This window comes from Rousettus aegyptiacus, unplaced genomic scaffold (genome assembly GCF_014176215.1).
Source record: "Rousettus aegyptiacus isolate mRouAeg1 unplaced genomic scaffold, mRouAeg1.p scaffold_m13_p_3, whole genome shotgun sequence".
NCBI classification, from domain to species: domain Eukaryota; kingdom Metazoa; phylum Chordata; class Mammalia; order Chiroptera; family Pteropodidae; genus Rousettus; species Rousettus aegyptiacus.
This window is the reverse complement of record NW_023416306.1, coordinates 170652079-170679084: the sequence shown is the minus strand read 5'-3', so window position 1 is coordinate 170679084 and position 27006 is coordinate 170652079. Positions and strand designations below refer to the sequence as shown.

Genomic DNA, 27006 nt, shown 5'->3' with positions numbered 1-27006 from the left:
TCGAGAAGATAAAAGCATGTAAAGCAAAGTCATATATTCAATGAAGAACTATTTCGCGGGCATGTGCTGTCAGTCCAGACTGCTCTACGCCTGAGAGGGAGGCGGGGGGAGAGATTTGCACACACGTCAGGCCTTGCTGACAGTCAGGAACAGGTCGCACACATGTGAAAAACTAACACGGGAGTCAGCGATGATAAACCAACGTGCATGGGTCTGCGGCCGCGGCCCAGGATTTCAGTTACTGTTATGAGCCAGTGTTTTCCCCGCTTACATTCACTGCTCTTATCAAGGTCCCCTCGAACCCTGGCCCCGCAATGGCCACGAGCCTGGCGTGTGCACTGGGCTGCACGCGGCCCTGGCTCCACTCCCGATGGGCTGAGTACACCCTGGCAAGTCACCGTATCAGCCGAGTCCAGGGTCTCGGCTTACTTACCTATGCAACGTGGGGAATGATCCCACGACATATAAACTGAATTTCTTCTCCCTGCCTTTACTCTCAGTGTCTGTCTCTCACTGTCCTTGTCTCTATTGTCTCTGTCCCTCTGAGTCTCCCTGAGGTCAACCTCAGGAGGCTTCCTAAGGAGACCTACTCTGGCTGTGGAGTGTGACTCCTTCACAGAGACGCGGACGGCCACATGCGGCAGCAGGCGCGCCCGCGTGTTGCAAACCGTAAGCACTGTGTACACTGTATCATTAACGGAATGAATTACCCTTTTCTACTTCGTGCCATCTGAGAGCTTGATAAGGCAGGAATTTTAAGTATTCATTCAGGCCATATAGTTAGATGATCTATAAAAGCAACTTGCAATCCAAAGAACCAAGACAGGATTTAGATAAAAACCCGTAATTGTGGGAATTCGGGGCTAAGAGGGGGTTGAAGTCGAGTTACGCAGACCTGCTCCCCGAGCCACCTCCGACGCTCAGCTCCTCAGTGTACACTCATTCCGTCAAAGGAGAATTTTCGAAAAGCTATAAACATAACTCTTATACGAATGTACAGTGTGCAAGCGTCGAGGTGATGTGGACCAATTGTGACCCAGCCCCATGAACCCATGGGAGATCGTAAACGCTTGTTCCAGAAAACGGAAGTCTGCACGCCCCAGGGAATCAGGGCACTTTTCTAAATCATTATTCTTTGAGTCCGGCGTCTATGCCACTACTTTCTCTTCAAATTAATTCGGTCTCTTTTCACTGTACATCTATCTGAAATTAACAAACTGGCAGGGAAAAGTACCCTCAACATCAAAGACCTCTACTATTAATTTTGACCTTTGTCTTTTCAATCTTTTTGCTAAATTTATAGCTTCTAGGCTGCAAGGCTTGCTTCCTGCCACTTTCAAATGCTGGAACCATCTGACATTCTCTGCCTTCAGGGACTTCAGGATAGGCTTCTAGAGATTTTTATCCCCGGGGGCTACAGACCCATCTCAGCTTTGAAGAAGTTACAGAAGACAGACTTTTGTCCCTCAACATCCCCTTAAGAATAAGGGAATAAAATCTCTAGGGGGCAGGGACAAAGTAGAGAGGAGGCAAGAGTATTAAAATGTTCAGCGAAGCCACACTCAGAGACTGCGGTATGCTGGCCAGCCCGCGGCCAGGCCTGGAGGATACCTCCAGAACAAAGGAAGATTTCGGCTGGGGTTGCTAACAGCGCATTTCCCACAGCCTCAAGGCCAAACAGGGAAAACAGTCTCTAAGTGGCACTTACACAAATAAAATCGTTCATTCCCTGTGGCTCAAACCACGGGGAACCTATGGATTAGAGGCTGGGAGCTGCTGGCCGGCCCTTCACTCCGCACACTCTCCTGTCCTCCCTGTGTGTCCAGATCAAAGGAAATGGGCAAAGTCTTTAAACTGTAACTCACGGGAACTGAAGAATGACATATAAACTGAATTTCTTCTCCCTGCCTTTACTCTCAGCGTCTGTCTCTCACTGTCCTTGTCTCTACTGTCTCTGTCCCTCTGAGTCTCCCTGAGGTCAACCTCAAGAGGCTTCCTAAGGAGACCTACTCTGGCTGTGGAGTGTGACCCCTTTTCCACTATTTTCCTTTTGACTCTAACGTTGGCGTGTGAGTTGGATTCTTTCTACACTCTCTGCCAAAGAGCCTTGTCTTCTCTTGGTACAGGCCTTGGTCTCCCCCGACTCGGGGGAATTTGCCCTGTCCCGCATCAAAGGATTGATTTAACTCATAGATGAGGGGACCAGCAGGATGGCAAAGCTGGTGCGGAGGTAAAACAAGAAACATACATACATACATACATACATACATAACTGGTGGGGAAAGAGATTGCTGTGATAATCTGGCAAAGTTAGATAGAGCTGGTTAATGTACTACAGAGCAATTAAACCATAACCTTTGAGGTTATCCTTTCTACTAAACAGAAATCAATTTTAGATGTCTATTGGACAAAAAATCATTTGTGACATCCATTTTCCACAAGTTAACATTTAACTTTACAAAGGTCAGTCTTCTCCAAGAATGTCCCTTAGATGGGCTTGCTGAACAACGCTCTTGAGTGATATTACAAGGATACACAATAAACTTTTTGCCTTCGCTCTGAGTTTTAGATAATTTTCCTAAAGTGTCTTAAAAATATCCGAATCTAGCTTATCCATTCCAGTGAATCGGCTGATAACAAGTTCTTTCCTATCTGGTCCATTTTTGCTTCTGCCTCATTTACATCCTCTTAATTTATGAAAATTCTTTAAATGATTGAAGTCAATTCTAAATTATTGCTTAGCTTTCTTAGGCCAAATTGTCCTGATATTGGCGGGCCCTGCAGTGCTCTCTGAATTGTCTCTAACACACCTGTGGGTCCCGTAAAGATGGTAAAGATGAAAAAGGGAATGTCTGACTCACCGAGGCTGATTCACGACGCCCCCTCCCCCAGGACAGACGCTGATTCACAGGGCCCCCACCCCCAGGCTCGGGCTATTCTGAGGCAGTTACCACAATTAATTCTAATTTCCTAACTTCACCAACCCACCCCTGCACTCCCCTTCTTTCCAATGTAACAGTGCTTGGAAGTCACAAACCCACAACAGAGGCGACTATAAACCCAACCTACACTAGCCTCCACAATAACATGAAGTCAAAGAAGCATCTAATGGATCAGAGACTGTCTTTTTCATAACTGTATTTTCCACGGAAGCTAGGGGACTGAAATGAATAACCAAACAAATTAACTTCTAAAGAACGGAAAGAACGAATGGATTCCGAAGGCTCTGGCACGCTGACCGTCTTTCACGAAGCTACGCGAGGAAGGGGGTTTCTGGGGCTCGGTCCGGTGCGAGCCTTCAGAAACGGAGACTTAGTGTGTTCTAGCTGTGACATAACGAAATGCCACGGAACAGGTGGCTTAGAAACAAAGCGGTTCCGGGGGGTGGGAGTCTGAGATCAGGGTGCCAGCGTGGTCCGGCGAGGGCCCTCTTCCAGGTGCAAGGGCCCAGGGAGCTCGGCGAGGTCCCTCTCAGAAGGGCGCTCACCCCATCCGTGGGGGCTCCAGGCTCCTGACCCGGGCACCTCCTCACACCATCGCAGTGGAGCTAGGATTCTTCCAATTATGTGAAATTTGGGGGCGAGGGGTGGACACAGCACGCAGACCATCGCAGAGACCAAATGAATGAACACTGTGGGGATTTCTAGCACCTACTGGCAAGGCAGGGACAAAGACACTTTATTTTGCAGGTAGGGAAGTAGATGCGTACTTCTAAAATCAGACCACACGGGTCTGCGGGCACCTATGCTGCCCTCTGAGAGAGTGGCTGTCCCCGTGTTTTGACACCTGAGGTTTGGCGTCTAGGCACCAGTCCTGGCCATGCAACCTCTCCTCCATCTACGGCTGCACAACGAGGCACACGAAAGCAAAACCCCACGGACACGTGACCCGACCGGGGCGTTGGAGGGAAGGCGGGGAGGGAAGGAAACGCATAGCTACCCGCCCCTGGGAGCTGTAACTGGAGAAGTCCTGCTCTAGATAAAGACGTTCTGTTCCCTTAAAAAGCTAGTTCTTCTTTCTCACATTTTATTTCTGATAATCAGGCTTTCTCTATTTTGGATTTCCTACTAAAATGTACAACGTGCTGTTTTTTTCTCGTTCGAAATAGCACTGCTTCTGAAGTTTCCGAGAGTGCCGTTTGCATGAGTCTTGCACTGGTGTTTATATTCCTTCGTAGAAAAAGCTCTGACACCCAGGATGTGTATCACCCTGGTGTTTAAATTAACGGGTATGAGGCCAAACTGATTACGCCCTTCCCGTGGACCGCTGACACCGAGCTGGGGTCTGTTAGCTGATTAAATTTCGAACTGTGCTTCCTTTTAAACAGATGTGCACTCGCTAACATAAAGAGAAACGAGTACTTGACTGTTTTCTAAATCTCATTCGGAAACCATTCAACTCTCCTGTGATACTACTTTCCTTGGACCTCCCAGTAGATACCGAATAAAAGAAAGAGAGATAGAGGATGAAAAGGACGCAGCACTGAGTGACCCAAACTTGGAGGACCACTGTCTTATACGAGAGGAATATGGATTGTGAAGGGTTTCATAGATTTCATTAATGTGGCGAGCGACCCAAGAGAAATGTCAGTTTGATCTCCTTTTTGACCGAAGGAGGAGGAAAACACAGCGCCCTGCCCAGGGTCACCAACCGCCGTCAGAGATGTGCGCAGAGCTGAAGTCTGATTTCTAACCTCAGCGCTGCTCCTTACACCAACGGCTCTCAGGCGGGGTCCGCAAGCTGGATCGTTATCAAAGGCGAACACTGTCGGCCCCCTCCCCAGACTAAACGAATCGGAGACTTTGGGAAGAGGGAACCCAGCAATCTCTCCAGGGGATTCCGATTATGTTCAAGTGTGAGAACCGCTGGTCACTCTAACAGTGACTCTGCCCGCCAGGGGCCACTCGGCACTGTTCAGTTATTTTTCGTGGTCACGACAGGGGTGGGGTGCGGGGGTGCTACTGGCACTTGGAGGGTAGAGGCCAGGGCTGCTGCTAAACACCCTACTATGTACAGGACGGCCTCCCACAACAAAGAAGTACCTGGTCCAAAACATCACTGGGGCTGCGGTGGAGCCAGCCCGCCCCGCCCCGGCTCCGCCCTCCCTACGAAGCGTCTATCCCCATAGCTGGAGGTTTAGCTCCCTCATAAACGCATCCTCTCAAGCCACGTCTCCACCACGGGTGCCCCCGCTAGGCCACTGGGCTGGCACCGGGACCCCTCCGCCACCTGCAAGCCAGAGCGGGCCCTCGGGGCAAGTCGTGCCCACCGCAAGCAGCTCCCTTCAGTTCCCACGCGGGACGCACAGATCTCATCATCTTCCAGGAGAGCCACAACGTGATTAAAAATCAGAGACCAGCGCTGGTCTTAAGCAACACGCAGAGCAACTCCCATTTCCAGTAACGGTGAACTAGGGTTTTCAGACCAACGCTTCTAGTGAAAATAACCCCCAAATCCAGTAAAACAGCTAAAAACAAATGAATACTTCTAAAGGCATCACATTGCTGTCAAGATGGTAAGGAATTTCTAGTCTAAAACAGAAGAAAAAAAAAATCTAAAAAGGCAAATGAGCACAGAAATCCATTTTTTTTGCCCTAAGGGCATTGCTGATCCCAGAAAATAGAAACTTTCACACTGATGGCCTCACAGGGTAAGAGTCTCAAGGTGTTCCTCTCTTCGCAGTGAGCTGAGGGACCCACAGACACCTCCCCAGAAGCGACCCATGGCACCTCGAGTGAAGAACACCTGTCACCACCACCAACACAGCATTTACGGGCAGTTCTCACGCCCCAGGCACTGCTCTGCGGGCTTCGTACTCATTAACTTAATCCTGGGAAGGGGGGGAGGGGCAGCGAGGAGTTAGGTTCCACCACGTTTTCCCATTTTATGGATGGGGACTCGAGGACAGCGAGACGGGATAATCTGCCCAACATTACACAGCTCAAAGTGGCAGAGCTGATCACACTCGAGTGGAGGCTGCTGACCCAGTCTGCTCGTAACCACCACTGAACAGCACGTTCAGACCAGAAGGCCACAGAGACGTTGATTCCAGCATGAATTAAAATAGGAAAAACCTAGAAATAAACTGAAAACTCATCAACAAGGGATTGGCCAAATAAAGTGCAGTGCACACGGAGTCATAAACAGGGACCTACGTTAACTTCACAGGCATCACTACGGCTGAGTAAAATCATTACAGAGGATTATTACAAACTAGGAATTATTGTTGTATAATAGACGCCTCCACAAATCAAACCAAAAAAAACCAGGTTACAGAAAAACGCACGTAGTGTATTCTCATTTACGCGCTATTATGTACAACAGCACAGCAGTTGCGAGCCCCGTCTCTAGATTCAGAGAAGCACCCCCACTTGACCTTGGGCGAGTTACTTCACTGTTCTAAACGTGAGTTTCCTTCTGTGTAACATGTGGTGACTTGTTATCTCACAGGGTTTTGGTGAGAATCAAACGGTGTAACGCACATGAAGCCCCCGAGCCCAAAGCTGCCGCGGGAGAGCTCGGTGCCCGCAGCCGGCCCGTCGTTGTGCACCACGGGGGTATGCATGTGCGCGAAGGGGTGTCCAGACGCAGCTCGGCCAAGGTGCTAGTGACGGCTTATCTCCAGGGACTGGCACCCTCTGGCCATTTGTACTTTATCTTCTTGTATTTTTCTGTGTTGTTGAATTTTTACCATGAACGTGTATGATTTTTATAAAAATAACAGCATTTTATATATACCCTCCTGGCACACAGTGTACACTACAAACACTTTCTACTTTAATAGCATGAATGCGGTAGGTGATAGCTCCAATTAGAGACCGGTGGGAAACAGAGCAAGCTGGGCAGAGTGAGATCCTAGGCCTAGAATGTTACCAGGCGTGTAATAAATACTCATTGAATGAATGAAGGAATAAATGAATTGAGAGGCAATACAGAGGCTCCTGGACTTACGATGGGGTGACAGCCAGATAAACCCATCGGAAATTAAAAATATCATAGGTTGAAAACGCACTCAGTACACCTAACCTACCGAACGGCACAGCTCAGCCCGGCCACCGGAAACGTGCTCCAAACACTTAGGTCAGCCTGACAAACGTGCCGGAGCACTGGCTGCTCACCTCGTGATCCCATGGGTGATGCGGGGCTGCTCCCAGCATCATGAGACAGCACCGTACCGCCTATCCCCGCCCCGGGGAAAAAAATCTAAATTCAAAGTACAGTGTCTACTGCATGCATATCACTTTTGCACTCTTCTAAAGTCAAAAAATCATAAGCTGAACTGAGCCTGTAGAGCGAGCAGTACTGAGTTTTGGAGCCTGATGCTGCTGGATTTAAATATCGTCTGTCGCTTCCTAGCTCTTACCTTGAACAATTTATTTTAACTCCTCTGATCTTCAGCTCCCTCTTCTATGAAACAGGATTGTACCAATTCACAAGTCTATTGCATAGATTGGATTAAGTGGGATCGTAAATGTGAAAGGTGAAAGCGGTCTGCATTTAGCATGAGTTCAATAAAAGCCAGTTCTTTTCTCCCCCAGTCCCAGCTTTGACAATGACAAGCTTTGACACTGGGCAAGTTGTTACTGAGTCTACTTCCTCACCTATGAGTAAAATATTCACCTACTTCTTAGAATACTGTGAAAATTACGTGCAAGCTTTTTATATAGTATAAGGTACTATGTAAATGGGAAGACTTACTATGACTACGAGAGTTTTTGGGTCAGTTTATTTTCTAGCCTCTTGGCTCCAATAAATTAAACTTAGGTAGATTTTAAAATATGACAAAGATGCAAATTTTATTAATTAGTGACACCTTGCCGACCTCCATGAGCTCTCCCAGAACAGCTTAACCCCTGACTATGTGAAAGTAAAGGCCGCTTGGACCTAGGGAATCGGGGCCCCCAGGGCACGTGGGTCCAGCTTAGCCCACTGCCCCAGCCGGGAAGGGCGGGCTGGCTGCTTGTCACTTCGGTTTTGTGCTGATGATAAAGATGGAAACTCCTGCTTCTTTTTCATTGTTTAAGAGGAAGTGCTGACCTATCTGAGGGGCCACCAGCTGAACCCTCACATCCCTGGCATGTCCATGCTCCCAGTGGGTAGCACCTAACGACAGCTAACACTTCCAGAATCCTTTAAAAGCATCTCTCACACACTGTCTTCTACGGCCACAGAATTAGCTGCCATGGCAGGCGGGGCAGGGATAACCAGCCCCACTCTGCAGAGGGGAAAACGCGGAGCCAAGAGGTTCAGTGGACACGGTCCAGGTGAGCCCTGCGTTGCCAACCACGCTCACTAACAGAAACGGAGCCGCGGACAGCGCTTCCTCAGGGGAGGGTGAGCAGGGCGGGAAAATAAAGCCACGCCTTCAGCCCTCCTCAATCAAGAGGGGGCAGAGGCTGACCCCAGGGAGCGGTCAGGACCACGGGTCCCTGGAGCGAGCGCCGAGACAAGGAGACAGTTATGGATATGGTCTCGGGGGACCTGGTCCTACCTTGGCTTCGACGTCCGGCTTCCTGAATAGGTCTGTCCTCCTGAGCGAGATCCACAGACGCACAGGCCGCCAAAACGGACAGGCCCCGAGATGTGGCTTCGTTCCGACCCTTCCCCTTTCACAAATGGGTGGTCATCATGAGGCTCAGAGGATGGAAACGCTTCACCAAGACCCACAGCCAGCCCCCTCCTCAAATACCGGCTTCGAAAGGCTCTTCACCGACCACTCGACTCCCACCCCTGCTCCTGATGGCCTCCCTGTCTCAATCCCCTCCTCTCCCAGAATCAAAATCACGCATCCTGGTCAACGGACACCGAGCAAACACCATACGCCAAACTATGGCGGTAAAACACCCCAATCTGCCCACCTGCACTACGTAAAGTATGATTAACAGTACAAGACGCCGCCACCCTGTCCTGTAGGCAAGAATAACAACTGACGAGAGAGACTGAATTGTGACAACAAAACATTTGCATGTTATCCTTTCCTTCTGGGTTCGTAACATCCTCAAAGCTTGAAATTCTCAACAAATCTTAACTGAGTGTTTACAAATAACGATGTGAATTTTCCATATCTGTGCTGTCCCGCATGGTAGCTGCCAGTCACAAGTGGCTATTGATCACTTGAAATGTGGCATTAAAGCAGGAGGAACAGCATATGCAAAGAAGACATAGAGACAGGTTCCTTGTAATGAGAACGGAGGAAACAGAAGAGGCAGAGGGGCCAGTTCACGTAAGACTTTACGTACCACGCTGAAGAGTCACGACTTTGCCAGAAAGACACAGGGGTAGCCCGGAGAAACTCAGGAGAGAACAGTAACTTAGAACTGAATATTGATAATGTAATGAAATACAGAGGAAACATTTTGAGAGGTTGAGAACAAAAGTGGAATGTAATTTTAATAACGGTGAAGATCTGACTTAAATCAGTATCGTGGCTCTGGAGAGAAGTGGACAGACGACAGGGGCTTTAAGAAGGAACTATGACACGTCCACCTGGACCCGGTGGGAGGGAATTAAAGGACCCCACCGAGCCTCCAGCTTCCCATCTGGATGGCAGTGTGCATCTCACTGACAAGGAGGATTCCGGAAGAAGACAGGTCTGGAAAGGAAAGCAGTGAATGCAGCTGCTTTGCTTTTTTTTAAAATACGTTTATTGAGAAACAGATTTTTATTCCATAAAACTTACCCATTTAAAGTATACAATCCAGTGATTTTTTTAAAAAGTCTATTTACAAAGTGTCATTATGAACACTGCCATCTAATTTTAGAATGTTTGAATCATCTTGCAAAGAAACCTCATACCCGCCAGCAGCTACGCCTGTCCCCGCCCCCCACCCCCGGCAGCTACTCACCTACTTCCTTTCTCCATAGATTTGCCTTTTCCAGACATTTCATACAAAGGAAACCGTGTACTATGTGATGGTTTTGTGCACACGGCATGTTTTCGAGTTCCGTCCGCATCGTGTCGACATCGGTACTTCGTTCCTTTTTATTGCTGAGTAACGTTCCACCGTGCGGACCCCGCACATTGTTTATCCATTCATCGGCGCATAGGTTTTTGGGGGGTTCTGCTATTTTGTGTTGTAAATAACGCTGTGCAGATTCATGCGTAAGTTTTCCGCGGATGTGTTTTCTCTCAGGTAGGTGTCTGGGAGTGGAAATGCTGAGGCGGATGCTGACCGTTGAACGCCGTGCAGAACCGCCGGGCTGCCTCCCCAAGCGGCCGCACGCTTTACGTCCTCCCCGGCGCGGTGACGGCTCCGGCACTAGGCTCACAGCCACGCGGCCACGTACCCACGCGTGAGGGCTGTCCACGCTCGCACCGGCGTCTGCCGCTGCCTGTCTTTCTTGTCCCAGCCGTCCTCGCGGGTGCGAAGTGGAATCTCGCTGTGGCACATTTCCTCATCACTAATAAAGCCGAGCCCCTTTTCATACGCTCATTGGCCATCCGTGTCTCTTCTTTGGAGAAGGGTCCATTTAAATCATCTGCTCATTTTTAAATTGGGTCATTTGTCTTTTAATTATTGAATTGCAAGAGTTTCTTTGATATATATTTTAGATATAAGTCCCTTATCGGATGTATGATTTGCAAATATTTTCTCCTGTTCTGTGAGCTGTCATTTCCTTCACAGTATGGTTTGTAGCACAGCAGTTTTTAATTTTGATGAAATCCACTTAGTTTTTTTTCTTTTATCATTGTATTTTGGTGTCATGTCTAAGAAACCATTGCCTAACCCAAAGCCATGAAGATTTACCCTTATATTTTTTCCTGTAAGAGATTTAGACTTTTAGCTCTTACATTTAAGTTCACAATCTGTTTTGAATTAACTTGTATATATGGTATGAGGTAGGGGTTCGACTTCATCCTTTCCTATGTGGATATTCAGGTGTCCCAGCATTTTCTGAACGGCTATTTTCACCCACTGAAAAACGGCATCCTTGTCAAAAACCAACTGCTCATAAACATGGTGGCAGTGACTCTAGTTTTAAGACGTGCTGAACCTGAGGTCACCGTGCTCCATGCCCTGGGGACCAAGCTCCATGTGTAGAAAACCCTGACATCTACTCACAGCCTGGAAATCAGCAGAGTGAACCTGATAAATATTCCATCTGTGCGGTTCACAGCTATGCTGCCTCGGCACCCACAGACTTGGACACCGAAGCGTATTGCTCTTTGCGCTCACGAAGGGACCGGCTGGTTCTCTGCCTAGTGATGCTCTTCTATGTGAGACTCCTTCTTTATCTGATTCACTCTGATGCTCACAGTTCTATCTCACACAGTGCTACAAATCGAGAAGAGCACTTTCCTTCTTTTCGGGAAAGGAATGTCTTTAAACGGTGCCCTAAAGCTGCCCGGTTAGAAATCTCACCTGGAACAAGAAAGGAGCGCCGGAGGACACACGCGATTTTGATCTGTCCGCAGGCGCACAGGCTCCAAGGCGTGGTGTGTTTCTATCTTGCATAAAGGGTTTCCTTTGTCTTCCAGGCTCAAAATCTTTGTGTTTAAGCCAAAGTCAGAGAATTAAACATTTTAAAGTGTAATGGACTTTAGTGGCTCAGAGCTCGGTGAGAGAAAGGCCCTCGAAAGGGCCACTGATTGGAGATTAATAACTGGAAGAACTGAGGACATTTAACTAAGATAAGGTAAGACTTTCCGAAGACCACTGCCTTCGAGCAAGCGAGCAGCCGACGGGAGAAAGAATGAAACGGTTCTAGGAAGTGCAACAGGGAAAATCCGTAACAGAAGCCAACACGCGCCTAGCCCACTGCACGTGCAACAAGTAAACGACAACAAATAAACACGACTGTGCCGTTCATTCCTCTTCCCGGCACTGGCGCCTGACGCCCCGTGCTCGCCCTCGAGGCCCCCGTCTCACTCGTGTCTGCCGCCCGAGCCCCACAGTCGTGCATACGGCGGGTGCTTAAGGTACAGATTTCAAGCAAAGACTTAAGCAGATATGACACATGAGAACATGAATTGGAGTCATCATGTATTTATAATACAGAGAAGTCTATACTATACTAAATTTTAAGCTTTTAGGTGTTTTTAAAGTACTGAAATTATGTCTACATTAAATATTTAACACTACCTTCCTTGTGTAAAGTAACACCTACGTGTGTCAACGCTGCCCAAACCAAAGACGAAGTCCACGTCTCTCACAGACAAAATGCACAGTGAGGTCACAGCGCTGACCTCCAGGTTCTCCCAGCTCAGGTCTCAAAGCCTGTGACCATCACTCCGATTCCTCTCCTGTCCCAACCTCAAAGCTGCCACCACAGGACAACCACCCAAATACACGCGAGGACGAGGGGCAGACACGCTCATTCACGCTTGTCCACCACCAACTATAAACTTTTTTAAAAAATTATTTTATACGAATTTCAGGTACAAGTACGGCGGTTAGACGTACACTTGTATAATTTACGCAGTGATCCCCGAGGACCCCAGCACCCATCTGGCGCCACACACCACTACTGCGACAGCACTGGCTATGTACCCCTGTGCTCCAAATCCCCACGACTGTTCTGTAACTACTAATTTCCACTTCTTCGCCCCTTCACCTATTTAAACTACAGACACTGACGCCCGGCGTCCGAGTCGGCCTCCAAGCTGGGAAGGCCATGGTGAACTCGAATTCTACTCACAGTTCTTCTAAAGGCCGAGTCTCACGATTTCCCCACGCCCCTTCCCGTGGTCTTGCATTGTCTCCTGGTTTTGGGTGAAGTCTGATCTTCTCATGGAAGTGATCATTCCTGACTGAGGGCCGCTCACTGTGTGTGAAAACTCCAGACGGTCTGAGGCCCCCTCTGGGTTTACTTCTGCTCTGACAGGCAGCGAGACAGGGGTTCAAACAACCCCAGGGACCTTAATATAACCAGAGGCTGAGAGGGTGGAAAGCGGGGCCCTGTGCCTGAGAGGGCCAGTCTACTGCTTCCCCTCTGTCCCTCAGCAGAGCCCGATGCACAACCCTGCCCCGCGGGCCCCGAACACTGGTTTTTATCTCCCCGGCGCCATGAATCTGCAGAACGTTCTAGTCACCTGCTCAGTCCTTCCCGGGAAGAAATGGAGCCAGCTGTCAGGCTGACCTGTCCATCCCCCAAATCTGGGCTCTGTGAATCCTTTTCTGCCGTGTAGCTGTCCTATGCCTTCAAGCGGATTTTTTTTTTTTAACTTTTCAGTTTCTCTTGTTCTTAGTCCTACTAAGAACAACCTCATAAACCTCATAAATAACCTCACAAACTTCTGCCAGAAGCAGAATCCCCAAATCCAACACAACTTACCTCGACCTTTGTTTAAAACTGAACCAGAGGGCAACTTTCTAACACAAATCACTCGTAATTTCATTCGACTTTTTCCTAGTTGGTCTCCATGACTTTTGCAGTTTTGAATCTTGTGTCTTTCCCAGGGAATGACCCAAATCGACACTGGACACAGCAACCTGGGGCATGGGGAAGCAGAGGCTCGGAACTGCTGTTGACAGAAAACCGAAAAGTCCCAATTCAAACAGAGTGTTCATCAGACGTCACCCTGCATTCCAATCTACACCGAACAACAGGCTTCACTGCTGGAACTGGGGGTGTGCAGCCACCTTCGAAAGATGACTCGGCTGGCCACCCGCAGCCTCGGAGCCCGCCCCCCAGCAGGTGCACAGAGTGCAAGGCCCCTGAGCCCGTGCGCCCTCCCCTCCATCCTGCAGGCTGACAGTGAGCACGGCCTGCGACCTCAGCCCAGCCCAGCCATCTTCCTAGAGTCCGAAGCTCATGGCCAGGCGTTTGCTGGACTGTGTTAGGGAGCTGGGGTCGCCGTCACAAAGGTAAACGACACAGGAGTCAAGGCAGCAGATGCCCCTGCCTACTTGCGCCTGTCACTAGAGAGGACGACATGGATGGAGGAGAGTGGAAAAAAGACCAGGACTGGGAGACGAGGAACCTGGGCTTCATGTCCCCACCGCCCCGCTATCTGTGAGCCCTGGGCAAGTGACCTCTGCGGTCTGTCCGTCCTCTCATCCATGAAAGGAGGGGCTCACACATTATGCAACAAACATTTATGAGCACAAAATATGACAAGAGATGGCATCTCAAAACACTGAGAGAAACTGAAATTTTAAATAAGCGGTATTGGGATAATGAAAATCCAGACAGAAAGAGAGAAAGTTGAGTCCAGTCCTCAAATCAAATCTCTAATTCCAAAAGGATCAGAGCTTTCAATGTCTGAAAAAGAAAAAAAAAAACTATGCATACAAGTACTAGAAAAACACCGGTGAATTCAATCTGAGAGCCTAGAAAACTTTCCAGATGTGACTGAAAATCAAGATGCAATGAGTGAAAAGATTGAAAAAAATCTATATCCTTTCTATTTAGTAATAACAGTCACAAAATCACGTGCACTGACCACCTCTTCTGCATCACTCAGCTCCTCCTGCCTTACCTGTTCCTTACTCCAGCCACCTGCGAGGGAACCCGTTTGGCCCGGCTCTCGCCTGCCTCCGCATCCCTGCTCCAGGACCTGTGCTGCTGCTGCTGCAGGTGCCACGGTGGCCCTCTGAGCACCCACACGTGGACGCCTGCGGCTGCTGGCACACATCTGTCACGAGAAGACAGCAGCCCATGGACGTGAGCTTCTCCCCTCCTCCCCCAAACGCCAGGGCTAATCCGTAACGCATGCCTGCACCGGCTCGTCCTCGAAGTCACGGTCCGGTCCAAACTCCCCTCACGTGAGCCTCTGCCTCGGCCACAGCTTTCTGGGGGAATCCAGTTAAAATGCCATGGAGTTGATGCATTTATTTTTCCTAATACACGTAAAAATAATTATTATAATTTAAAAGGCATTCACCAGGAGACGCAGCATGAGTCCCTACTCCGTAAGTGTGGGCTGTGAAAAGCAACTTTCTTGAAAAGAAGACAGGAAGGAAAGAAAAGGGAAATGAAAGGGTAACTTCGCAGTGAGGAAACCCGCCAGCCAGGTGGTCCAGGTCAACGTCAAGCCATCAGCCCTACAGTCGTGTCTACCCTCTATGTGACGTCTTGAGATGGCCCTTTATTTCTATGGTCTTCCTCCCTAAAACAAATAATCCCAGTCTAATCATGAGAAAAACATGAGAGAGATCCCAGCAGAGGGGGACCCTACAATACCCCTAAGCAGTACGCCTCGCAATAGTCACGGTCGTCGAAACTAAGGGAAATGTGAGTAAGTGTCACAGCCATGAGGAGTCTAAGGAGACACAACGACTAAATGTCACGTAGTGCCCCGGAGGGGACCCTGGAACAGAAAAAGGACATTAGGAAAGAACAAGGAAATTCGAATATACTACGGACGTTAGTTATTAGTAATGTATCGTTATTAGTTCACTAGGGATAAAGAATGTGCCATAAACCTACTGTGTAAGATGTTAGTAGGGGAAACTGTGCAGATGTGGGAGGGGGTGGGAATTCTCTGCACTATCTGCTCAAATTTTGCGTGAATCTAAAATCGTTCTATAATATAAAGTCTATTAATAAAAAGGGAAAAAGGTTTAGAGCATTACTCCATCCCCAGCGGCTGGGCTTGGGATCCGCACTGCGGAGGACACACAGACAGTGATCCCCACGCGTCTGGGACACTGAGAGTTACAGCGCACGGGGTCATTACAAAGAAATAACAGAAGAGTAAATCCGTCCACGCAGCAACGAACGAGTCCTGTCTCATGGCAGCGGAATGGACCCACCAACAAAGGCCCTGTCAACCCAGCAACGCTGAACTTCACCAAGCACGTAATGAAACAGCTTTTGTCTCCGGTGTCAGCTTCGACCATTGGGGAGTGGCTACCTGGAATGCTGTGTCTGGAAGGACCCATGCCAAGCGGAATGAATGGCGTGATTTACTGTCCACTCTGGGTACAGGTGCCAGAGTCAACATTTACTAAGCATCTACCAAGGCCCAAGCACAGTGCTAAGCTCGGCAGGGGGGGGGGGAGGCGGATCCAGCAGAGATCCATGCAGCATAATCCTTTATGAAATGCAGGAGGAAAAACATAAGTACAAATCTAAAGAGCTACAGAAGGGAAAGTATGAGACGAAATAGCAGCAGATAACGGGGAAGGGCTTCAGCCGGAGAGGGGCCAGGACTGCCTCCCAGGGAAAGTAGTATTTAAATGAAGACTGGAAGGCTACGCAGTTAGTGAGGTGAAGAGGAAAAGGAAGTGGTTAAGATTTTGATCAACTCACGAATCGGTCCATTAGCTTTCTTCTTGCTTAAGAAGTTTTGGAGAGAGGACGGAGAAGATCAGAGTGAGACCTGTTCCACACGGGGAGCCCGCCCGAGTGGGGGGCAGGCCCCAGGGCACGTATAAAGGTCCTGGAAGCTTTTAAGAAGGGGCCCACGCAAACGCAGCACAAGCGGGGAGGGACAGGAGAGGGTAAGAGACTTCCAAAGCCGAGGTCTCGCAAGGGCCGTTGTCCACTGTCTCCAAAGACACATGAAAACCCACCTTTAGAGGGGGCTCTACAAAGCGTGTGTTCTGCTGCAGGACGAGAAACACGCACCAGCTACTAGCTCCCCGCTACACGCCCCCCCACCCGCCCCGGCCGCGGCTCCCATGAATTCCACCGCTGAACGCAGTCAACTACAGTTAACTATTTCTTAATCTAAATTTTCTGGTACAATTATCTTTACCCCGAAATAGCACGCCTCCTGTTCTGTCTTTATTTCGATAGATCTATTTTGTGTCTTTCGGGGAGAATGTCCCTGAATCTTTTTTTAGAAGTTGAAGCATCAACAAGCAACTGTGGTTTCTAAACCCCGAAACGATCACATATGGTAGATAAGTTACATGGCGATGTGACAAAGGGCAGAATATCTGAAATCAGACTCGCCCCAGGTTTTCCAGGTTACCGCCCTCGCAGACACGACAGACTGGGGAGGGGGAAGTAGGTGAGTAACCTTCACTGTACATTGCAAGCTAAGAACCTTCCGTGTGTCCTCATTTGACCCTTGCAAAACCCTGCGAAGCTGCAGAAGCTCTTCGTAGAGCTCCAAAGCCATGTCCTCCGAGTAGCGTGAGAGACAACGGATGACCTTGGACGACCTCCCTTACAAGGGCCTCTACACCAATCTTCCCACTTATACCTGAGAAATGGAGGCTCACGAAGGTTAAGCGACCTGCCTGAGGTCAGCCGGCTGCTTAGGCTAGTAGTGCTGGGCACGACCCAGGTCTGTCTGACTTCGAAATTCAGCCTGCTTACAACACAGGGGGCAAACTGTGACCTAACTCAAAATGAAAACACACCGACTTCACTCACAGCGACATTAACCCCAAAGCGAAAAGCAGATAGATGTCTCTCACACAGCCTTGCAGACAGAGCCCATCTGCACACACCCGTGCAGAGGAAGCAGGAACGGGGCTCCCTCTGCTGGTGAGCAGCCGGAGCCACACTGTTTCCTCCAGATTCCTTTTCTAGTCCTTTTGCCTAATTTGGGGGGGGGGGGGACCTCCAAATTAAGGGCAAGACTAAACTCCCTTTCATTAACTTTATCTCCTTCTTTCCCCCTTCATTGTTTAAAATTAACATTCTTATAAAACGTAACAATAGCTTTAAAAACGTTTATACCCTTTGGTATCAGTAGTAATACCATTTTGCCAATTTATCTTATCAAAATAATCAGAGATGAACCCTAAGATTTGTGTACACAGACATTTCTCATTGTGGTATTTTCACTGATGAAATGCTAAAACCAAGTTAACTGTCCTCAAACTAGGATACTGGTAAATAAATTATGGTATACCACGTGATGACTACTATTTGACTACTTAAAATGTTTTAAAAAAATATTTACTAAGGGGGAAATGCATACATGTTCAACGTAAACTATCCAACAAATGCACTCAGTACAATATCAAGTCTATGAAAATGTTACACATGAAAAAATTAAACATGAAAAAATTAAAGGAACTAACTACACCACACGGTTTATGCGATTATCTCTAACCAGCAGAATCAATGCTGATTTTTTTAAGTGGCTTTCATTCTTTCCTGTTTTACTGATATATACTTGACATGCAACGCTGTATAAGTTTAAGGTATACAGCTAATGATTTGACTGACACGTACTATATGAAACCGTTACCAGTATAGTTTATGTCCTCAGTGCTGACTTTTATTGCCTTTTCTACAGCTTTCTATGCTCTCAAATTCTCTACATTCAACGTATACTACATATAAATCAGAAAAAAAAAATGTTATTTTTTAAAAGTAAGAGAAAATCGCCACCAGAAATTATTTCTATGCGGATCCTCCCCCTTTGGGCTTGGGCAGAGGAAGCTCCACCTCGACGGAGGGCCACGGCCCTCCCCACATTACCCCTGACTCGGCGGGCCGCGCTCTTCTCCAAGTTACCATCTCATCGCCACAGCGCTTCTCACACAGTCGTTCCATAACGCGGAGTCCTCAGGCTGACAGTCCACTGCCAGGTGGAAACTTGGGTGCTATACATACACATTCCCTTCAAAGGGAAGAAATCTGTATGTGGAACAATACTGATATAATTTATTTTCATGTAGCTTCTTTATGTGCAATGATAAACGAAGTCCAAATTTTTTTGTTTAGATAACTAGGTAAGAACAAACCTACCAAACAAGTAAGATTCAAAATGGCGTTACTTTAATAAAAGGATGAAGTTGCTCAATTAAAAATCATTTGTCTACAAGGTAAATATGGTGATGGCACCGGCCTAGGAACAGGTAGACGGAATCACAGAAGAGAGCCTGGAGAGACACACACAGAAGTCCCACCGCCCCTGGAGCCATCTTCCTAACCACCCAAGACAGCTGGGGACACGGTCCCCCGCTCCCAGCCACGTGCACGCAGGCTAGCGGTGATGCACAGGACTACCTGCGCCCGACTGTCTAATGCTGTGCCCTGTAATCGCATTCTGTGTCGCTCCAAGACTGACACAGCGCCCTCGGCCCAGACGCGGGAGTCCCTGGCACCTACGCAGACCTGTGACATGTCAGTCTGGCCACGTGTTACGTGCACGAGGCTGGCCTTGACGGGGCAGCTGAGCTGCCTGAGGGCCGGAAGCGATCCTCACTCAGAGGTTACCATGCTCCCCCAGAGGGGATTTGGGGGTCAACTTAGAAAACATGGCTGGTATCTCTGCCATGTAGCGACTGATTTGGTCAAGTATCTAATCAGCGATTTTGAAGAAAACTGGAATTTTGATCTTCAGCTCATATTCCAATCTGAAGAACGAATTGAAAAAAAAATTTCATATATATAAAGCAGAAAAACAACACTTAACCAATCTTCTAGAAGAATGCTATCCTAAACATAAGAAATTACGGAAAAAATCACAAAGAAAGCGACTTAATGACATAAAAATCTTAAACTTCTATATATCGAATCTTTAACAGGTAAGAAAGAGTGAGGATGTTCACCAAACAGACTGCTCCCAGTAGACAAATAACCAAAGTATATAGACAAATATATTATATACCATGTATTTTTTTCTTTTAAGTAGAAAAGGGATGCAGAAAGGGATCTAGTACATTTCCATAAATCTTTTAGGGATGTGGGGTATTTGAGGGAGGGGGAGGTCTGGTTCCTTCCACCTCCTTTCCCATGTGACCCAGTACCAGGTAATAGTAAGCCCTCAAAAAATGACTTCTGAATGAAGACATAAAAATATATTAAGGCCTATTAGAAAAAAGTAAACAAGAATTCAGGCAGTTGACTAATAAAGAAAAACTCAGACACAGCCTTGATTAGCTAAGTAATTTAATTAAACAGGACTTTTTTGCAGAAATAAGTGGACATGCGCCTCGAGTACTCAGCTTATTGGTAAGAAGGCACCTCCGGCCCTATGCCTTTCTGCTCCTGAACAGGAAATTTGGAGACTACATTCCACACCTCTACCAACAGGCCACATCTCCTTACTCCCATGGGATTATCTAACAAGTAAAATGATGTGTTATTTCATTTTAGAAATTCAGATTGAACAAAAAGGAAAGTGTTTTTCATGGATGAAACAAGTTGCTTATAAATATCCAAATTAAATGAGTTGACAACAGATGTAATGAATAGACGCCTTGATTCATTGAGGTCCACTTACAAAAGCCAAGAACTTGAGGCCCATATAAATATACAAGTATAGATGTTTACCTATAAACGGTCTGCAACAGAGAACTGTGTTAAACTGTTAAACTGTCAGCAGCATTTAAAAAAAAAATCTGTGTAAAAAACAAATGCCTTAAAAAAAAAAGGAACAACCAAATGACTCATTTTGGAAAAGCCATTTAAAAACTTTCATTTTTAGTCTTTTTAAAAAAATCTGATCCAAAAGATTGAAACCTGAGAATGCTATTCTACTATTGTTGATCAAAAAATGAAATGTTTTATTTGAGAGGACCAGATAAAAGGTAATTTTTATCAAATAAACAAAGAAATCAAGACAGGAGAAAGAAATGTGGAAAACAAGAGGGGAAAGCTCTTCCTTCTGAAATCCTTTGCTTTACAGTAATGACCTGAACTAAACTGCTGTTTTTTCAATTAATTATATATTAAAAGGAATTAAAGATTTATTCTTAAAATGATCTTGATTCCAGAGCATTTCACTGACAGACAACCTGATATAGTTATGACAGAACACAAAAAAATCAGTTATTATCCACCTCTTCTGAAACCTGGCAGCTTAAATCTCCTCCAGAACTGAATATTGACTCAAACTTCCCCCCAAAATGCAAACATCAAGGATTCTTATTTCCAGTAACCATACACTAAGTAAATCAGAGTGATCCTCTAGATGAATAAAACTAGAAAAGCAGGGGAAAAATAGAATTATATATCTGCTTGGAGTTTTTTGGGGGGAGGCATGTCAGAGGTTCCGGGAGGTGGCCTCAGTGTTTGGGGCTACTTTACTTGGGAGTGTTTGCCAATTCCAAAGGGAATGCTAAAAGCTGGGCATTGCTGAGTTGGGAAGGGGAGGTGCTGGTGAGGAGCTGAACACCAGGAGTAAAGGTGAGCAGAACAGGCTGCGGCTGAGCTTAGAAACATCCCTGAAACTGCACTGAAGCGGCACTAGAATGTAAGCGTGCCATCTGCCTGACAAAGCAAATGTGACTCTTTCTAGAAAAGAAAAACATCACACTAGGCCTCAAATTATTTCCATAAACAATTTTGAAAATATGTTCGGCACACAATTAAGAAAACAACGAGGCACATAAGAACACAAGACAATATGAATGAAAACCAACAGAGACAGACACTAGAAATGACTCGTACATACTGCCGCAATCGAATTAACTTTGAGATAATGATCCATATTATGTTTAAGGAGATAAAAAAACAAGATTGATAATTTGGGAAAATAATTAGAAACGATAAAAAGAGAAGCAAATAGAAATTAAAAACATAACTGAAATGAAAAACTCAATTGGAAAGATTTAATAGCAATTTATAGAAGAGAGCTAAGTGAGATTACCAGAATGAAGGACAGAGAGACAAAAAGATGCAAAGCAAAGAAAGTTAAGAGACAGAGAAGACACAGTAAAATGTTCTAACATGTAATTGTAGTCCCAGAAATAAAGGTGAGAGAGGATGAAGCGGAAGCAATATTTGAAGTGCTAATGGCTGATTCCTAAAATAATGAAAGACATGAAGCCACAAACTCAAGAAGCCCTAAGAACCTAAATTATATGTTTTAAAAAATCCATAAGGAGAGCATAGAAAAACTGCTGAAAACCAAAGACAAAGAGAACATTTTAAAAAGCAGCCTGAGAAAAAGGCAGACCACTTTCAAAGGAATGAATGAAAAGTAACTTCTTAGCAGAAACCCAAGTCAGAGATAATGAGATCTACAAAGCGTTAAAAATAAACAATAGCAAATCAAGAACTCCATAAATACTGAAAAAAATCCTTAAAAAAATGGAGAAAAATGTTTTCAAATTAGATCATGGTAATGGTTGCATAACTGTGTGAAGATGCAAAAAATTACTGAACTGTATGTCCACTTTAAATGGGTAAATTTTACAGTAGGTGAATGGTATTTCAATAAAGCTTTGTTTTAAATGAAGAATAACGACATTTGCAAACATGCACTGTGAGAATCTGTCACCAGCAGACCTGCATTAAAGAAATCCTAAAGAGTATGTATACAGTTCAGGTAGATGGAAGATGACAAAGGTGCCACTACAGAGCTATGGGGAAAGATGACCTTTTGAATAAACAGTGCTGAATAACTGGTGCTAAGAAAAAATAAAATTTGACCCCTTTTTCACAAGTTATAAAAAAATCAATTCCAAGTGGACTGTAAATCTGAAAGGCAAAACAGTTAAAATTTCTCAAAGTTACAGGAAACTATCTTTCTGAATGATCATTAGAACTCCTCCAAATTAGGAAAAGATGTCAAACCCAAAAGAAAACTGGGCAAGACATCTGAACAGGCACTTCATGAAAGAGCGTACAAAACAAACATGAAAAAATGTTCGACCTCATTAGTCAGCGAGAAATTGCAACTTAAAGCCACGATGGAACGCCGCTTCGCACTCACCAGTATGGCTAAAATTTATGACCGACAATACCAAGTATTGACAAGAAGCACAAGAACTCTCATACATTTGCTGACAAGAGTGTAAACTTGCACAAACACTTTAGCAACTTGGTACAGTATTATCTACTAAAGTCGAAGATATGCCTATCTTCTGAGCTAGAAATTTCACTGCTAGGTATAAATTCGACAGAAATGAATGTGAGCAGTCATAACAGCATTATTATTAATAGCCAAAAGTTAGAAACAATTCAAGTGTTTGCCAACACCGGAATGGATAAATTGTGGCATCTACAGAGAAACACTACAGATCAGTAAGAATTAAGTTATAACAGAGAATAAATGAATTTCAAAACCCCTTGAATGAAAGAAGCCAAACACAGATACTGTATTATTACAGACACTGTATTATCTCATTTATATAAAGTTCACAAAACGGGCAAAAATAGAACTATCGACACTACAGTTTTTACTGAATATGTGTTTAGAAGGCAAAATTACACACGCACACACACAAAAGGCAAGGAAGTGAGACTCTCCCAAAAGTCCGGACTGGGTTACCTCTGGAGCGGGAATTCCAGGCTCCTGGCTGCGGAAAATGATTTACTTCTTGACCTGATAACCAGCAGGCGGGGTGATAAATCAATGAGTGGCACAATTTAGGTCTTTCTCTTTACTGGAGTGCAAGAAGAAAGGAAAAGAGGACGAGAAAGGGGAGTGGAGGGGCGTAAGCGGCTCCGGATGGAGGGAAAGCGCCACTCACAAGTAAGATAAGACGCGGCTGCGGACGCCCGCACCGGGGAGGCGTCGCCCAAGGCTGGAGCCCGCGGGACGGAGGCGAGGCGGGCTGCGCGCCGTCCTCCTGGGGGCTGCGAGGCACCGATCCCGGCTTCGGCCAACCTGGCCACCGCGTGGCCGGGGCGCGGCCACACCTGCCGGGAGGGTCGGCCTCCCCCACCCCAGGCCCCCCGCAAGTGCCTCCCGCAGGATGCAAAGGCCAGCCCCGCCCGCCCCTCCAGCACGCCCCGCACCCCGACACCCCCAAGCGCCCCCGCCGTTCTTGAGGCCCCCGCGACTCCCCCGCAGCCATCCCCGCGCCCCGGACGCCGCCCGCCGCGTCCCCTCCCCGCCGAGGCGCCCGCGAGGCTCACCTCATTGTCGCTGCCGGGGCGGGCGCGCGGGGCCGGGGGCGCGGCGCGGGGCGTTAGCGGGGTAGCCGGCCCCGGGCGCGGCGGCTCCGCGTCTCGCTGGGCTGCGGGGGACAGCGGGGGCTCATCTTCTCCGGGCGGGCGTCGGGGCCGCTAGCTGCGGGGAAGCGCAGGGGCGGCGGCGCCTGACAGCTGGGCCCCGGCCCCTGCCATCTTGGCGGGCGCGTGCCCGGGCCGGCGAGTGCGCGCGCCGCCGGGGAAGGTGCAGCGGAGAGGGGGCGAGCGCCGCCGGGGGCCCCGCAGCCGGGGGGAGCGCGCGCCCGCCCGCCCGAGACTCGGGGCGGCGAACCGCGGGCGGCCGGCGGCGAGTAGCTCAGCAAGAGGGCCGAGAGCGAGGTGCGGCCCTGCGCCCGCTGAGGAGAGCGCGCGCGTGCGTGCCCGGCCCGCGGCCGCTGAGGAGCGAGCGCGCGCGGCGGGCCGAACCCGACACAAAAGGCGCGGGGCCCCTCCGCCGCGCCTCCGAGAGAGGGAGCCCGGGGCTGCGAGGGGCGGGGCCCCGAGGGCCGGGGCGGGGCGTGGGAGGCGCGCACCGGCGGGGCGGGGCTTCGAGGGGGCGCGCGAGCCGTTGGGCGGGGCCTCCAGGGATGGGCGGGGCCGCGAGGGGTGAGGCGAAGCCACGGGAGGGGCGGGGCCTAAAGGGCGGCGGGCGTTGGGTCCGCACCTGGAACGCAGCGCGCCCCACTGCAAGGACTGAGGCTGCTGAATGCGCCGGCGTCTGCGCGTGGTGGCCGGAGGAGTCCCCCTACCCCCGGCCCTGCAGTGCGTCCCGCCTGTTCCGACTCGGGTACACCCCAGATCCGAAGGGCGTCGAGGTCACCGACTACTGATCCCTCTCTTTGTAAATAAAGAACCAAGGCTGGGATTGGGAGTCGCAGCTCTGGCGCGATACTAACATCTGCAGGACCTCCCCCAGTCCAACAAGAACCCCACCTAACGCTCCCAAACCACAGTCTGTAAAATAGCACATCGACAGCACAGCACAAAGTAGGTCGTCCAAGTTTTCTCTGGTTATTAAATCCACACCCTTCCTGAAGGCTAACGATCCTCACTGCCGCTGGAAACCCTAAACCCTCAGGGTCTCACTCTCCGCATCTGAGGAGACGCAGTTCATTGTGCTTTCTTAATATTACTCCCTCCCTTCTCTGTCACGGCGACATTGAAATATCTACCTTTTAAAAATTGGGTCCCAACAAGAGCGTATCAAGCGTTGGGCAGTACCTGGCAAACAGTAGGTGGGCGGTAAATGGTCGCTGTTTTTTTTTTTACTCCTGGCCCAGATTGAGAAGAGACTGTGAGTTACATGGTTTTGCCCAAGATGCAGGAAGTGGAGGAGTCAGTGCTCCAGCCAAGGCTTTTCTGACTCACAAGCCCAGTGCGCATCCATTCTCGTTTTCTGTGGTTCAACATCATTCTCCCCACTGCAGGTTGGGTCTCTATATGTTCATCTCCCTCCCTCACTATCCACTTGTCATTAGAGTTCTTTGGTGATTGGTTGTCACTTTTCTTCCCCTATTTGTTTGAACCCGAGTCTTCAAACTCAAAAGGTCACTTCGGTCCCCTGGAACCCTGTTAACAGCCCCAGAGGGTTTCAGCCCCTCCTAACCTTATTTGTCCCTCTCTTTCCAGGGTCAAGGTTGGTCTCTTTGCTACAGAAGAGACTTGTTAGACCCTAAAAATTACTAAAATGGACAAGTCCCAGGTCACTTGATGACATCCAGGTGTGCTCTGCAAAGGCAGGGTTACCCCTGGTCAGTGCATGTCAAAGTTCTGTGAGAAGACTCTTCCAGATATTGGCCTGTTTATTTCCAGCTTGCTTTGTTGAAGCATGTGGTCCACTCTGACCTCGAGATCAGGCACTTTCCCTGCTGCCTTGGAGTCTGACAAGTCATTAGTATCCTGTAACTGGAAGGTTTGCTGGGAAACGTTGATGGCAGTTTTGCTATAGAACACTAGTAACAAACAAAGGTGAGGGTCACATACCCCTGTCAACATTCCCTGTTAACTACCAATCCCCCGGAACGATAAAGACGTTCAAATTCTTTTAAGGAGGATCAGAGAATATGGATGCTAGAAGGGACCTAGAAAGGACCTGTAACACCTTCTCTCTGTGAAGTGTGGGGGCACGAAACACTGAGGAAGGCAAAGGGGTCCAACACCACTCAGCGGATTTGTGAAATTAGCTGTGTCAGGCCCCTGGAGAGGTCATGTATTGCTCCTGGAGAGGTCGTTTATTGCATCTGATGTTCGTTCCTCAGAGGGCGTTATGCACAGCAGAAAGGGCCAGGGAGGACAGGCAGGGGCCACCGGGGCCCTAAGCTGAGCCCCGCTTCCCCATGGACGGGTGTTGGTCTTTGTGTAACCAGCCCACGGATGTGTACGAAGGCAGAGCTCCGTGTTTCAGTCCCGCCTGCAGACCTCTCTGTGTCTCCATTCTCGTCCGACAGATAGGACTCCTGAGTCCGTCTCGGGGGCACTGCTGAGGGGCAGCACGAAGCGAGCTCCCGAAAAGCAGCCTCTCCGCTCTCATCCGGCCCTTCCTGTCTCCCTCCCCTTGCCCTTAACCTTGCTGTACAGCTTCTGAAACCACCGTCTGTTTAGCATGTTTCCTGTTTACTGAATAAAGGCTTTATTCCTTAAAAGTACATGAATTTATGTTTTTTCATTCTTCTGATAAAAAGAAAATTAACCTGGAATATGTGGCCCCAGATGATTCGTTTCCGGAGGCCACCAGTCTTTGGATTCGAAAAGATTGTTCGCTGACGTCAGTGACTTTATGACATGGTGTGTGGGTGCAGGACACGTGGCCAGGCCGGCTACTCCTGGCCTGCGTTTCCCATTCACGGGGGAGGCAGGAAGACGGCGTTGCTGCTGCCCGTTGAGCCCAGGACAGTCTTAGAGCCACAGACATATGAGAGAGTGGGAAAGTCCTTGTCCCTGTTTCCTCAAGTCTTTTGGCCTGGGGTCACTGCCGAGGGGCCAACCCCACGGACCATCTTCTCCATTCCTTGGTGTTGCCAAAACACACCTCGCTCACCACACAGAAGCAAAAGAAACGCAGCTGCTGTTGACGATTCACCAGGGAGACCACGTCTGGTTTACAGACTGGCACAAGTCATGTCACTAGTTCATGCCAGAAACGGAAGTCGAGACATGCTTCTTCCAAGTGAAGACAACAGCGGATGTCTCAGGGAACTCGGGGACCACCTGGGACCCTGCACCCCTTTTTTTGCAATTCCTCATTTACACCATTTATCTCACCAATCAATTCAGTCATTACCAAAAGCT

General features: G+C 48.1%; 1 protein-coding gene across 1 annotated transcript in view; it reads right to left on the bottom strand.

Annotated features, from left to right (window-relative positions):
- Positions 1-24141, bottom strand: part of EVL (Enah/Vasp-like) — a 116725-nt gene extending 92584 nt beyond the window's left edge. Inside the window, exon 1 of the mRNA XM_036238412.1 lies at positions 23665-24141. Coding sequence (XP_036094305.1) covers positions 23665-23669 — 5 coding nt within the window. The 5' untranslated portion in view covers positions 23670-24141. The remainder of the gene's footprint in view (positions 1-23664) is intronic.
- Positions 24142-27006: the final 2865 nt, after the last annotated feature.